At 42.6% G+C, this 15840-nt stretch overlaps 1 protein-coding gene across 1 annotated transcript in view; it reads right to left on the bottom strand.

Annotated features, from left to right (window-relative positions):
• Window positions 1-6882: 6882 nt before the first annotated feature.
• Window positions 6883-15840, bottom strand: part of PRIMA1 (proline rich membrane anchor 1) — a 50048-nt gene continuing 41090 nt past the window's right edge. The window contains exon 4 of the mRNA XM_086463306.1: window positions 6883-6982. Coding sequence (XP_086319432.1) covers window positions 6883-6982 — 100 coding nt within the window. The remainder of the gene's footprint in view (window positions 6983-15840) is intronic.

Here is a 15840-nt window from a genome sequence, read left to right as displayed (position 1 = left end):
TTTCCCCAGAAAATACCTCTTCAGGGGCCGCACACTTCATCCAGGCATTGGTGCCTCCCTCTGTGGCTGCCAGGACATCCCATGTGCTATACGTTACCTGCTCAGGTAAGGAGCCTTTGCAAGGCTTGCAGCACTGCATGGATGCTCACTGTGGGACAGGCTGGGCCAGGAGGACACTGGCATGGCACAGGCACTGCTCAGATGCTCAGTCTAAGCAGGAGACTTGCCAATACCCACGGACATACCAAACTGTGCCATGGAGCAAGACAGGAGCAGCAGGACAAGTGTTTAAATGCGTCAATGAGTGTTTTTGTTTTAATTAGAACCAAAAATAAAACAAGTTCAAAACATGCCAGGAATCTTGCTATTAATATTCCCAGTATTTTTTCCTGAATACTAAAAAAAAAAATTGGATTCAGGCCACTTTCAAGGTCAACTTCTCTGTTAGCTTGCAATTAGACAATTGTTTCTGTGCTATAAAAATGGCTGAAGACATAATAGTTATGAAAGGACCTTAAGGAAACGGCTTAGATAAAATCTTTATTAAATGGAAGATCAACTCTGAAGGAGTATTTTTGATAGAAAAGAAATATCTATTAATATTAAGAAAGTTAACACTTTAGTAACTGAATACTAATACATCCTAAAACATCAGTTATGGGTTTTTTTAAACATCTGATTGTTTTGGGGGCAAAGATTACACCTCCATGAATCAAGCATGCCCAAATTAGGGCATCTTTCAGAAATGGAGAAAGCTGTAATTTGAAACTAATTATACCAGACATCTATTAAGACGATGTAGACCTTGGCAATGCACACGTCCAGATGAAACCAGTGAAATGCACTTGATAATGATTGTATATTACCAAAATCACAGAATATACTGCATCTCTCTCATGACAAATCTCTTGCTCCCTCTCCAAATAATATTAAAACCCAGTAATCTAATTTCTCTCTTAGTATCACAATGCTGGTTCCCAGTGATGGTGCAGTGGAGGAAGAGAGCACCAGGCAACACCAGGCTCTGAGCATGGCAAGTTGCTGTGTCTCGTATTATTTAGCTATGTTTTCAGCTATGCTCAAGACATAACCCTGGTTTTACGTTAGGAGCTCTTCTGCTTTGCTCTAGTCTAATCAGATTTGCACCCGATACTCCTGTTGCTGAAGAGCCTCAGTACTTGGCTTATTTTTTTAACATGCTCATGCACTGATCCCTGAGACCATCTCACTGTGACTAAAGCGTGATGAGAGCTCAGCCAAATGGCAGCGAATTCTGGGCTGATATTTTTACTGTTAGTAGGACTTGAGGGACCTCACCTGAATTTCACCAGGGCTGTGCCCTACCTTTCTGTGCTGACTGGTTTCCCAGCGGTCTATTCCCAGTCGTGGCAGTCTCCTCTTCAAAGCCACATCCTTCTTCCTCTGCTGCAGACTGGAGGTATGGATGTTGACCCAGCAGCTTTGATGCCTGAAGCAGGGGCCAATGCCTTCCAGAGGCATTTTCTTTCTCAGTGGTCACAGGGAGATTTTAACGTGGAAGTTTTCTTTTTCAAAACGTATCTGATATTTAAGTCTGCTGGATATCATAGTATATGGCATAATGGTTATTGCTGTAATTCATTAAACTGCCACCTGATCACTTCGCATTAGTGTTGGTCTGTCCTTTTTAAGGGCTTCTTCAAACTGGGGTATGAAATCATTCCTGAGGGACCAATGAAAACTGTTAGGGAATACTCTCTTGGGAATTAAAGGCAACCAAGATGCCTTCCCATTTAATATAAAATCCTCCCACCCCCTGGCTGGTATTCAGCTGACCTCACTTAGGCACTTGGCGGTCCCTGGGGATTACTTTATGCTCCTTCTGTGTCTGGGGAGGGAAGAGCCCTGCTGTGATGGCCCCTTGGTTTCAGAGGAGCTCACACAGACTGTGCTTTTCACCCCATCTGGTAAAGGCATAAAACTGTGAGGGGCAAATCCCGGCCAAAGGATCTCGGTTTAGCAACTGTAAGTCAGTGTTGATCTGCTGAAGGACTGCTCCATAATTTTCTTCTGTTCTTCCGTGAAAAAGGGAGGGTGAAGTCCACACAGGGAGTTAGAATATAAAATGGTGCACATTATCTCTTCTGCCAAAATAAGCAAAGGTATGGAGTACTATGCAAAAGATAAAGAAATCACTCTAAAACTATAGTATGTTGTTAGGGAAACTTGCAGCACCTCAGGCATAGAGAGAAGGGGCTTCTTGACCTCTGGGGGGCTGCAGGAAAGTACAAGTGTAATTCCTTCATCTATAAAGCACCAGCAGTGCACACCTGGGACAAAAACTGCAGGGTTTGGCGAGACAGAACCAGAACCCAGCTGGACACAGGCACCAGCAGCAGCCACGAGCTTCTCCAAAACCAGAACAGAAAGTATTCAAGCACGCAGGGTTAATTTGGGCAGTAAGAGAAGTGCCTGGAGAGGCACTGCAGCCATTCCTCACTTCTGCGTTTCTCTTCAACGTGTAGACTCTGTTCTCAGCTACATAACTGACAGGACACGGAAAACTTTTTACAAGTACATTTTTATTTAAAATAAAAATTAATTATGGTGCCTTTTTAAAATAGGGTACTGCACAGTCTGTATATGCAACACAGTTTTTGGTACGGAACATACTTATTGAGCAATATCCTTAAATACTAAATATACATTAATGGCTTGTTTGAGAGACATGACAACATTAATTCCGATATTTTCTTCTCTTTAGTCATTTAACCACTGATACAGATTTCCTATAAACAATATTTGTTTTCATCTGTACATGTGGTACACAGTCAAGAAGGCAGGTCTTAGAATATTTACATTCATGCATTGATTTAAACACACTATTTTGCAGTTTAAAATAATATATTTTTGTTTGTACAGGTGCAGGGAGTATTGTAAATACATATCTACCATAGGCCTGATTCTCCATTGCTTGGCAACATCTATGGTCATGACCTGGTTGGAGCAGGAGGCCCACACTCTCTTCACATGCTGTGACCATATGGCATGCAAGACTGGACAATTAGGTCTCTGTATAGATATATATCAATATATTTATATCTTATACTTAGTAGAACTTTCTGCTTTCCTTTCATGTCTGTTTTTGCAGAGATGTTTTCCTGGGCACAGCACTGTGCTGGGTCTGAGCCAGGAATGGTGGCAGGGCTGGGGTTTCAGCTTCCTGGTGCTGCCGAGGACTGAGGAAACTCGACACTTTGCAGCTCAGGCCCTTCAAGTGCATTCCCTGCTTGTGTCTGCTAGTGGTGATCCTTGAAAAGAAAATTTGAGTTGATGCCCTCCTTCAGACTGAACACAGCAGTTTTCTGAGTCTGTCTGGTGGCGCTCAGAGCAGAGCAGCTAACTTCTGCATAGAAATTGGCCACCTTTGCACCTACCAGGGATCTGGCTATTTTGTGAACACAGCCACGCAGAACTTTTCATTGCCTGATATTTTGATGGCTAAAACCAAACTCGTAATGCTTGTAAAGCTGCATTTTGGATTGCCAGTTCCCCAGAACTAGGGTCACTGCTTAGTGAAGCCCTTATCCATCAAGCCTGTTCTCTTCCCTTTGTATTTAATTATAGCGCAGTAAGGAAGCATAGAAGCCTCTTTTATAAAAGCTTTGCAAGTAGTCTGTAGAGTGTTAAACACAACCTTAAACACAGCAAACTTCAGAAGTCGTTCCTCAATGACACTGCCTTTCTAGCCTCTCTTTTCTGAAGACCTACATCTGCTTCCAGTATACTTTTCCAAGTGCCTTTTTGAAGAGCACCTTAAAATTTGGTGGTCAACTGTACTTAGCCAGGAATCTAAAGGCAAAAATACCCTGTGCAAGATTTCTCATCTCTCCCCGCCGGGCAGCTGTGTGAGTGCTGAGAGTAAAGGCTCTGGACGAGCAGAGGAGCAGCTCTCAGCCTGTCTGCTGCTGCTTTTCTGTGGCCAATGGATTATAAAAGCACACTGGGAAATGTTTGTTTAAGAAATATTATGGCAATGATGTGCCCAAATACATTTATTGAATATCAGCATGTTGGATATAATGACAGTGTATATCTGCCTATGCAAATAAGATACAGTTATATCTCTCAAAATACTGCTGCAGAGCTGGTAAGTATTTTCATCTTGATTATACAGATGGGTAAATTGAGGCACAGAGAGGCAAAATTACTTGCTAGTAATCAACAGATCAGTGGCGGAGTTGAAAATAAATCCTAGTTCTCATGTGCTGCTCCTTGAAATGCCCTGCCTCCCTGCCCTCCATTAAGTTTTTAATGTTCATGTTCTCCTGAGGAGACCTCAGGGGACCTGGGATGGGTGGGTTTGCTTGTGGTTATGTCATGCACCAGGGTTTTTTCTAGTGAGGACATTCTACCATTGACATCACTGAAAATCAGACAGTGTCCGGTGACCATCTCTTTATAGACTTTTTCTTGCAAAAACAGACACATTTTGATGGACATAATGAGCTACAAATCCCTTTTGTAATTTTGGCCTTACGGAACATGCCTTTAAAGCTGTATTAGGAAATAAATAAAATCAACAACCTTTAGGAGAAAGTGCTAATCCTGAGCCCATATCATGCTAAACTCATCTGCATTCATACTTTATACTCTCAGCTAAACATGCAACCAGTCTCAAACTATGCCACGTTTAGGCAGAAACAACCGGAGTAAAAAAAGAAAGGCAAACAGAGGTAACTACACGAAAATAAATGTTATAGCTTAAAAAATATTCTAGAAATATACTTGCAATATTTTTATTATAGTATTTAGGGGCTAAGTGCTTTAGGCAATCAACATTTGGGATACTAGACTCAAAGTGTAAATTCTGTCATTTTAATCCCACTTTGGATCTAAGAACATATCACCGTGTCTTGTGCAAGCACACAACATGAATATGGCAGGGGATGACCATACTCTTGGGCAAAGGGTTACTTATTCCCTTTCATTTGTGTAATTGCATTCACTTCTCAAGAAAGTCTAGCCTTTAAAAAATAAATTTATGTAGCTAAACTTCTACATAGTGATGACAGGCTGAAAAGCTAAAAGAATACTCAATAAATTCCTCAACAGCAGTATATAGCAGCATTTCATGTTATCATTGAAAAGATACTTATATTTACATAAACCCTATTGTTCAATAGGTAATAGAAAACTACAGATGGGCCTGAGCTGAAACTGCCTATTTGAACATCCCAGAGGGTTTTTTTGGAAGATCTGCAGAACATCGTCTTCCTCTACCATCAGGCCAAACTCTACATCCTGGTGATAGACCACCCGCAGACAGGAATGTGTTCAAAATCAAGGTCTGATTTCTGCAGCTCAGGCACATCCTTATATAAAACTGAAAGCATCTGTGTGTTGCAGTACTGAGGGACAGGACGGCTGGGGTGCAGCCACATCCCAGAGCAAGACTGGGTAGGTGCCTGGGAGTTAATCACAGACACGGAGACCAATTAGTATTGAAGCTGGATGTCCAGACAAGAAGCCAGGGTGGAAATTTGTCTTTCACTGCACCACTACTTTCAGCACAGAGGTAAATGGAGACATATACGTGGAGGTGTGACATGAAGGAAAGTTTTCAGGAGGTGGGGAAAGACTAGTGTCTCAGCTAGTCTTATCGCCTTTATCGTAAGGGTTACTGACTGAATCTAACCTGAGATGCTATGAGAAATGAATTTGGGTGGATTCAGCTTTGCTTTAAGTAGTCTGCAATCCACATTATGGAAAGTACAACACTAAGCTGTTACGCTGAATTTGGCACGATCAGCAGTCTCTACCCAGGAGAGGCAGAGACTGAGTTAACGTGGGCACAACCAGCTTACCAGACCCTCAAAAGCGGTCCTCCAAGCCAGACCTACAATGTCCTTGGTGGGTCAGTTCAGGAGACTCGACACTTTCAGGAAACAACACTAATCAGTGAATGAAGAGGACTTCAAAGGGCTGCTAGTCCTTTCAACACAATCCCATCTAACTACTCACTCCAAGATGTAAACAACATCTTTCCTGTAGGGGCTTCCCTGGGGAATCAGTGTGATGCAAACACAGAGAAACATGTAGAATTTCACAGAGGAAGAACTTCTTTAAAGATAAAAAAAATAAAGTGTGATGCAAAAAAGGAGCCTGATTATGAAGTAATAACGTTCAAAGCACCTCTTAATAACAGCTCTTTTTCAATAGCAATGGTAACTGCTAAAATCTTACATTTTGATTTCTTTTGCCTGAAAAGTCTTCAGCCACGGAAATTGCATAGTCACCAGACTGCAGATGAATTTCCTGGGATAAGTCACAAGTTCATGCAGTTTTTGGTTGCTTAATGGCTTAACAGAAACCTTTGTTCCCTTTTTAACAATGAAATAATAAGAATGATAAGAATGAAGTATAAGTGTACAAAACTGTGCAGGCTGGAGAAGCACGTGGGTGACATCTCCCGCCCTTGACCCTCAGACCCATTTATAATAAGCTGCTGATACTCTGGCAGATCACCTTCTCCTCAAATATCCTATTTCAGCAGCTTTTTGTGGACACTTGATTCAAACTGAAAAATGGGGGGGAAGAGAGGAAGAAGAAGCGGGAGGCATCGCAACATTGCTTTCACGAGATGCAGCATGCAATGCTTATGCCTTTGTGAGGCCTTTTCTCCGGGCAGCCCGGGTGGGCGAGTTTATCCTCCCCTGGAGAAGCAGCGAACCTGAAGAGCAGCCTGCTTTTCTCTTCTGAATCACTGATGCGTGCGCTATTTCTGAAATGAAGTCCTTGGCCACAGAGCTCCTTTCGTTGCCTTATTTCACCCACCTTGCATACTCCGTGTGTGTGCTTTGAAAGTTTACCACCTCCTGTGCCTCGGTGGGGTTTTGGGGATTATACGACCGCATTGTTATCAACTGTTTTGTTGTTTTGGGAGGAGGTCATTGCATATTCGGCCCGACTGGTTCCATTCTCTTCTTTTCTCATTGGTTTCCTTGGGTGATCCCAGGTTCGGTGATGTACAGGCAGAGTGGGGGGAGAAGAAAGGGCAGAAATAAACATCTTCTTTGTCAATACAGATTAAAAGCAAAGACATGTAAGTTGCATCATAATACTGAACTTTTCCTGTCTGTTTTCCCCTTTCTGAACACAGGCCAAACCAGCAGTTAAATATTGTCAAGCCTCATGATCCATCTGGAAGGTGAGAGGTCTGGTCCTAAGGCCTCATGATGGGCTGTTGGTCTCCCCATTCTAGTCTGTGTACAGATAGAGGCGTGCATGTTGCATGACACAAAGGCTGCTGGAAGGAGAGTCCTCCACCACGACCCTCATCCCTGGAACAGAGGCTGGGGTGCTGGGTCAGGCTCTGCCTTGGGGCAGTCCTTGGCCTTTCTCCTCAAAGTGCTACATCATTCAAAGTGGGATGATGATGAATCATGTCCACTGATGACCCAACTCACTCCCCAGTCATCATAAAACCACCATCTTTGATCACTAGGAGAGGACTCATCTGACAAGTGTAGATATGTACATCTGTGGTAACCACCCCAGACTACCTTCACAGTCAATGGAGAGAAACAGAGAGTTTTAAAACACAGTTCAGAACAGCTTAAAGTGAAGACCCAAAGTAAGTCACATGCTTGTGCCCAAGGCATTCATGTTTCTCTGCATTGTCTGTGAAGGAAGGCTAGTTTGGTAGCCCAGACACAGAGGTCCATGTGCTAGGTGTCCGAGTTAGTGACTGAAACATGGTACCTGCTGTTATCTACCAGCCTTCCAGCACCAGCCACCCTTTTAATTTTGTTTGGTGGTCACTGGTACCATTCGGTAACACAGTCCTGGACCACCAATACTAATTGTGAGGCAATTCAGGAAATGCCCAGCAAGTGCAGAAAACTAACAAGCATCTGTACGTTATGGAGCAAAATCATCTCATTTGGGATTTTAAAGTGACTCTGAAAAGGGAGACCTAAGCATAAGTCCCATAACAGAACACGTTACATCATATGTTTCCCCTACAACTTCTCTTCTCAAAAGTGGTGTGACCTTTATTTAAAGCTGAAGCTTTAAACATAGTAGGAGGAAAAAGCTTTGCGCTTTCCACACAGATATTTCAGACACCAGTGCCTTGAGTTTAAGGTGCTTCTGAGGGCAAAAAGAGGACCAGACAAATGTAATACAACAGTCAGTCTGTGCTATTGCTCTTGTCATTGTCTAACAAAACAAACAACAATTAATAAAAAATGGTTAATGACATTTAATTTCAGTAAAGTATTAATGAAAGATTTATGGAGAACGATTACAAGAAGACAAATTTGTTTTGCCTGTAATCTCAATGAAAATACTTCTGATTGTGCTATTTTATGCCTCTCTAGCTGGTAAGAGTTAAGGCTTGTTAGTATCAGCTACGATTCCAGCTGTTAGAGAATGGAAATGGAAGGGAAGGGGAGACTAAGAGTTGTTGAGACTAAGGGTTTGTTGAACCGTTTTCCAGCCATTAACATGCTGTGCCTGTCTGCATCTGACACAATCTGTATCTGTGGCTCTGTTTTGCATAACATTGTAAAACACCCATTCACCTTGCCACATTCCTGACAAGAGGAACGGAGAACCTGAAGGCAATACTTCTCCCATTTTTTCCTGGGCAGGGAAAATTATGTGGCTGTCTATACTTCTCTGCTGCTTTCAAAAATTCCTCCCCCCGCTCCAAGTTCCAACCCTAACAATCACCTCTATGAATGGTCAAAAAATGAAGACATTTTGGACACTTCTACTTGCTATGTTTGTCTCCTGTTTACCCCTTCATTCTTTATTCTGGTCTCCTGTGAGGTTCTGCACCTCTCCAGTTCTATTTTCTTTTCCTGTCTAGGCTTCCTCTTCTTCCTTCATGTTAAAAATGTCTTCCTCTCATTTTTATCTACACTTTTCTTTTTTCTAGAAGTGATTTCAAGACTGACTTCTTCAGTCCTCCTGAAACTCTTTTTTCTTTCCTCACCCTTTTTTTCCTTCAGTTTCTCTTCCCTGAGAGCTGCTGTTTGCTCTTTTCCCTCCCCAGGGCTGTCTCCCAGCACAGACCTGGGTGATTTGGAGACTGTTCTCTGATGGTGAGACCTCTCTACAGACATGGCTGGAGAGGTTGCTGGTGACACTACACCCCTGGCACTAGCATGCATCGGAAGTGTATTTTTTCAGAGCCTGCAAATAGTAGAATGGAGATTTTATCAAGGTTCTGCTTCTGCCTTATCAACCGCTCAGGGTTAGTGCTAGCAAAACAGAGCATCTACGTGGGTCTCAACGAATGGCTATTTGAGGCATTACTTTATTTGGTTTTGGCAGGCACAAAAGTTCAGGCTTGGAGATGGCTCTGTTTAACTCCTTCATTTGATTTGTTTCCAAATGCATGTCAGACATGGATTCGGGGTCAAACTTGCCTCAGTTACACCATTTGAATCGCTGGCTTGGCAGACTCATATGCACTTGTCACAGTGATTAAAATTGACCTATGTATTTAGAGATGCAAAGTAATTTTAGCCTGTTGTTGGTTTTCAACCGCCCTTTTTCATTAGGGCACCAGCTTTGTTCTACCACCAGATCTTTGTGTGTCACTAGCTATTTCTTACCTTTAATTTAATTGGCTGTTGAGATCACAGCATGCAAGTAAGTTTTCCTCTTAGACACCAAGGAGAACGCTTTTATCCTATTTTCTGCCTGATAAGATAGATTATGCTTGCTCTTCCTATGTGTAATATTCCAAGCCCCCTCTCAAATGAAGTGCTACGGCCATGTATTTATGCATTTCCATTCCAGGGTTGCTCTTCATTGTTAAAAGGGATGTTACAAATTAGTGAGAGAATGAGTAGGGAACTATTCATATCTGTGACATACTCACTTGGTGGCAGGTGAAACGGGCTGTTTCACTAACAAGTGGTTTGCATTGCTTTACAGTATGATTTGCTACACACTGTTCTTTGATATTTAGCAAACAAATTGGCGCATTCTTCATGCCAAACATCTGCGAATGGAAGGGACATGCAACTCTGTACAGCTTAGTACACGCCTGAAATGATGCGTCAGAGTCCATAATGACCTCTCCACCACGCATGCATTAATTTGCATGAGTCCTAAAATCAAGAAAGCATCAAACAACCATTTAATAGTGTATTTCATATGTCAAGCTTAAATTTCAGATGAGGTTCTGATCAAATAAACCTTACTTCTCAAAGAAATTCATAGTGGCGTGTCGTATTGGCTTGTACCATCTCTGCAGATGTGTAAAGGTCAACGTAATGATGCACATTCAAACATACTTTGTATGTTCCATCTTTAGAAAATTTCCTAGAGGAAACAGTTGGCCCTCTATCATGTCTAGTCACAAACCCAATTGGTATATTTGACAAAACTCTCCCTGCCAGCTTTGGCTACTGGTGTAAGTGTGGCATAGACCTACTGTCTGTAAGGCTGTTGTGGGGTAGAGTACTAGGGGAGGGTTTCACCTCATGTCTCACTTGTACACACTTAAGAAAATCTCTCTATATATGACTTCAGATAAAATCAAGCAAAAGCTGAGCAGACTATTAATAAAGTCCTATTTAATTAGGACTTTATTATGTCTCATTACTTATAGGTTTATTGAAGCTTTGAGGAGAATAAGATAGCCTAGAAATAGAAATAGAAGTTTCATCCAGAAGAGAAAACTGCAACAGAACTCAAAAGATGCAACACTATCCACATGCTCATACTCTTCAAGGTGCTTCATGCTTGGAAGGGATGAGAGTTAAGAATAAAACCTTATGTCATAAGATAAGTCCGAGCCTTGCAAAACTGTTTCCTACTGCCTACCTCCATAGCAACGTCTCTGTTGAGTGTCAGTGCACCATGGGTAGCATTTGGGAAGGTTGAGCCCTGGCGAAACCGAGCCAAGCTAGGAGGGGGTGACCTTGGGCTGGTAGCAGATAAATGAAGGGATCTTAAATTCACTTCCTTCTGGGGCTCCCATTCCCGACTGAGCACTGTCAGAAGACGCCTGCGTCCACCTAGGATTTGCTGCCCTGGAGTATCCTCCGAGGGAAACACCTATACTGTTTCTTACAAAACGGGAACAGAGTGTCATTCTTCTTTTAAAATGCAGTTAGAGGAGGAAAGGCTGCTTTGCTCTTCCTGCTGTGCATTGTTGGAGGAAATGTCGAATGCTCAGAAGACCAGAGTGCAACTCCACTCTTTCCTGAGCATTGGTACAAAATTGTAAATCGTACATAAAAGGCACCCGCAAAAATATATGTTAAAAAAAGATCACATTGTATGGGTGTCGGTATCAACTGATAGCAATTTTACCAACAGTGAAAGTGATGAGGCATCTCCGTACTGCCTCTGCACGGTTATACCTGTGCCAATGTACAAGGTACCTGTGCCAAAAATCCTTCTGCGTTTTCAGTTCCTCTCATGAAGTTGCTTTTAATAACATATAAAGAACTTGCCTCTGCTCTCAAAGCAGTTTCACCTTGATGTGGCTCCTACAATGAACAAAGCTGCAACTAAGCTCAGTGGGCAGCCCCACTTTTGCATGTCACAGCACAGGGCTGTGCTATGGGGAAACACAAGGAGCCGGTGAGCTGCTTTACTGGTGAGCATCGCCACGGCTCGTCCACCCCTCCTGTGTTGGTGGTGGCATGTGCTGGGTCGCGTGTGTGCCTGCCAGTCCCCAGGGCAAAGCAGCAGAAGGGAAGAGGCAAATCAGAGAGCTGAAGATGTATTGCTTATACGTGCAGTGACTTCAAAGCTCTTCTCCACACTGATGAATATTTCATTAGCTATGAACACATAAAATGTAATGATTTTCAATAAAATTGGGTCTTATATGACATACCCATTTGCTTCATAGGATTGGTCTATCCTGAGGTACCCCCAGTGCTCACCAGAAATATCCAAGCTACCTATATACCAGTGGAGATCCAACCGCAGCAGCATCTTCCTGGGTTACAAAAGTCGACCAAGAAACAGGGTAAATATCTGGTAAGTGTATTTTCATTCAGTTTCATCTCTGGGACTAGGATGCCAGCAGTACCGATGGCAGCTATGTTTAGAGCTCTTGGCTAGACTTCACTGCTGGAAGCCCAGACAAGACGATGTGTGGGCTACAGTCACGCTTCAAAAACATCCTTATTTAGCAGATACAGGACAGGAATGGAAGAATAAATTTTGTAATGTTGTTCAATTACTAGACCATCTCTCTGAATAACCTGAATGTTTATAAGAACATAAAGAACATGAATGGAGGCTGTTTACACCTCAGTGCTGGAGGCGTTCATCAAACAGCCGTTTGATTCATGCCAGCCATCAGCCATCAGCAGTGAATCAGTTCCCGCGATAGCAACTGGTGGGAGAAGTGAACTTGCTTTCTAAGACTAGTTTGTGAATGGGACCCCTGCTTGAGGGGCTAAGCACACTGACAACAGTTGCTTTCTGGCACACAGCCATCAAATTTGTGTGCAGCCACCCATAATGAGCCTTGCTTAATGACTAACCTGGGCTGGCCAGCCTGGTGCTATGGCCCAGATATATTCGGCTCATGTTAAAGAAGGACGCTTCTTTGGAGAGAATTTTCAGAGCCATGGAAAGAGAGTCATGTGCTGATCTGTCCCTTTAACTGTCTCAGAGGGACTAGAAAAATTCAGTCTGGATATTTCTTATTTGACGATGTAAAGACAGAAATCAAAGAAGAAACCCTAATGTTGAAAACTCTCTGAAACCTTAGTTTTTCCTCTATTAAATTAGTTAACAGCCATATGTGGACCATCTATCTGTCCAGAAAGCGAGCAGCATACTATACATGACTCGTAGGAAGAGGTTACTGGCTCAACTACCTCCCACATACAAAGCAAATGTTTTACAGTTACCATAAAAAGCAGCTCCATCTGGACAACTTTCAGCAATGCACTCACTACTGCTCAATGTTTGTCGAGGACCAATGTTCAATACTCCCAGTCTCCCATGTATTCCCTGTATTTCCACCCCTAGTCTGTTAAATTAGATAGTCCAGCATGTAAAAGACAAACAAACTGTCTTGCCTCAGTGTTTATTACTTATTACCCCAACAAGTGATGTTTTTGACTTACTCTTTGAAACTAGAAAGTTTTATAGGTAACCTGGATGGTATTACCTGCACCATTTAGAAGGACTACGTATATTGAGTTACTTTCAGTTTTGGACATCTGACGGAGGTCTCCTTCCTTAAGCTGCATTACCCCTTTGTCCTTATGAAAAAAAAAAAAGGGGGTTGTTTTATGAATCAGAAAAGGCCATTCTTTCCCTAGAGACCCTTGAGTACTTCAGTCTTAGCCAAATAAAAGTAGTGGTCAGCTGATAAATAAGATTTACAAGTGAAAGTAAGCATACAATTTTAATATCTTCAGACTTTTTCTGTCTGTTTCTCGTGTATGAAGAAGGGGAGAAGATCTCTACAAGCACACAGTGCTAGGACCATTATGCAAAAGGGGAAAGTCTCTTTCACAGCACTGCAAGTCATGTCACCAAGATACCATCTCCTAAGGAGAGTTTCTTCTTTTCTGACTGTTGACATAGGCATTTTCAAGCCTGTAATTTACAGCTAATTCAGCTCTCCCTCACAGCCATTTTTATCTGACCAGTTTCTGGAGTATATTTAAGCAGGCCCCGAAAGCACGTGGGCAGTTCCTGTTTTGGGGTGGTTCACGCTTCAAATCCCCCTCACTGTGCACAGATTGAAGATCTGGTCTTTGCTGAACGCTTCTCTCAGGGGAAAAATAAAATCCATACGGAGCCACTCCGCAGCCATTCATCAGCACTTAGAGGTTCCCTGAGCTGGTGCGCTTGGGCTGCAAAATGTGGCGGGCAGATCTCTTTCTGCAGAAGTGCATCTATCCCAGCCTGATGAAGTTGCTCTGAGTATATCTGAAGGGAGGGTTTGGCCTGTTCAGATTGCAAGTAATTGCTGTAGGTTGCTGAGCCACATGTGAAATTTAAGAAGTGGAGTTTAGTCTTCATTTATTTTCAGCAGTGCAAAGTCAGAGTAATTCCACAGACTTTGTTGGACTTTGGGAGGATTTGTTCTGATGTTACAGAGGAAGATCTGTCCCTGGGAGACCAAGGTGATGCAATCACATTTCCTACTAGGTCTTCAATTAAGCTAACTTCGGAATTACGCTCCTACACAAAACCAGTCTTAGGGAAGAGAAGGAGCTTTATTAGTAGGATATTGGACTATTAACTGACATAATTGATAAAAGTACTTTCAGTGACCTCTCATGTTACAACCCATTCTTTGCATTTCCTATAATGATCTTTAAAAGGTTTTATTGACTGGAGGCATATTACAGCTGACGTTATCCCTTGGGTGTTCTGAGTGTGGAATACATTGTCGATATATTTTGATGATAAAAGGAAAAAATGAATGGGCCCAATATAAAAAAATGAGCCCACTTTGCCAGCCTTCCAGCCTGGCAAAAAGCCACTAATGAAATTAAAAAAAAAAAAAAAAAAAGGAAAGGAAAAAAAAAAAAGAAAGACATTAAATGTATGGAATGAAGGCACCCTGCTTTGAACAAAGCCAACACATGTCTGGAGGATGGCCATGGCTATGGCTCTGCCTGGCAGTGTGCTAGCACTGGCAGTGCCCTTTAGGGATGAACTGGGCACACTTCTGCTCCTCAAGCAGCATAGGCAGCTAAGGTACATTCATGGAGCTAGGTTCATGGCACACCACACTCTGCCAAGCAATGCAGAAACAATCTGGAATTGTCAACATATATGTAGCACCCAGGTAACCAGGATTATATGTAATTCTATTGCATTAAGCATGATCTGCCCTAACAAGCCTATAATTTACAGAGAGTAGCCAGCTTAAATTTCTGTCCTAATTTCTTATAGAAGACAATACAGAAGCTTGAACAATCTAGTGTAATGAAAAGAAAGAGGGGGTGGGATTGGTCTCAGGGAATACCAGAAAAGCAAAAGGGCATTTGAAAGGGAGAAATGGGAAGAAGCCATGGGTAAACTTAGGCTGGAGATGCAAAAAAAGATTCTTCTACTCTTAGAAGAGCAACGGTTTGAACTGGGACTGCTGAAGGAGGGAGCAGAGAGAGAAGGAAAACTACACAGCTTCAAGAAGGAGACTGATATGCTTATGAAAAAAGATCAAATGCCACAGTGACCACAGTATTGGGGACAGACAGGGTGACTCAAGGGTCTTATTCTAGTCCCACATTACTAAGGTGTCTAGATGGCCACCTTGAAGTATCAAAGAAGGAACGCTGACTGCTTCAGGGAACTGAAACAACCAGTGCAACAGGAGAAATCATTTGCTGAACTTCAGGTGCAGCCGCAGTTTCCCTGGGGTTGATTCTCAGTGATCAAGGCAATACCTATGGTCACAGCTAGACACAGGGTGAGGTGCTCTACATTGGCACCTGGGCCTGGGCGATGGCTGGGAATAGGTAACAGCTAATAATGATGGCAGTACACTCTCCTACTTTGGTTTTTCCCCATTTCATGCAGATCAGAAGGGGAAGAGAGTAGCATTTCCCAGAGCCCTGCTGTGAATATTCTCCAGACTAGCACAGACTGGATGCATTACTGCAGTAGTGACATTACAATGGTGTCTCACTAAAATCAAAGTCATGGAGCTTGTGTAATGCTGGACAAAAATTTAAGGCTGTCCCCAAACTGGACTGTGCACACTTTCTGGGCTTTTGTGCCCACAAGCTGAATGCACATGCGGGTTTGATCCTTCATTTCTGCATACATCTGGGAGAGCTGTCTGTGACCCACACAGAACCATGACATGCACGTTCTCACAGGTGCTGGCACAAAGGCAACAAA

Source organism: Leptosomus discolor, chromosome 3 (assembly GCF_034619465.1).
Source record: "Leptosomus discolor isolate bLepDis1 chromosome 3, bLepDis1.hap2, whole genome shotgun sequence".
Lineage (NCBI taxonomy): Eukaryota > Metazoa > Chordata > Aves > Leptosomiformes > Leptosomidae > Leptosomus > Leptosomus discolor.
The sequence above is the reverse complement of the archived record's forward strand: the minus strand, read 5'-3'. Positions and strand labels throughout refer to the sequence as shown.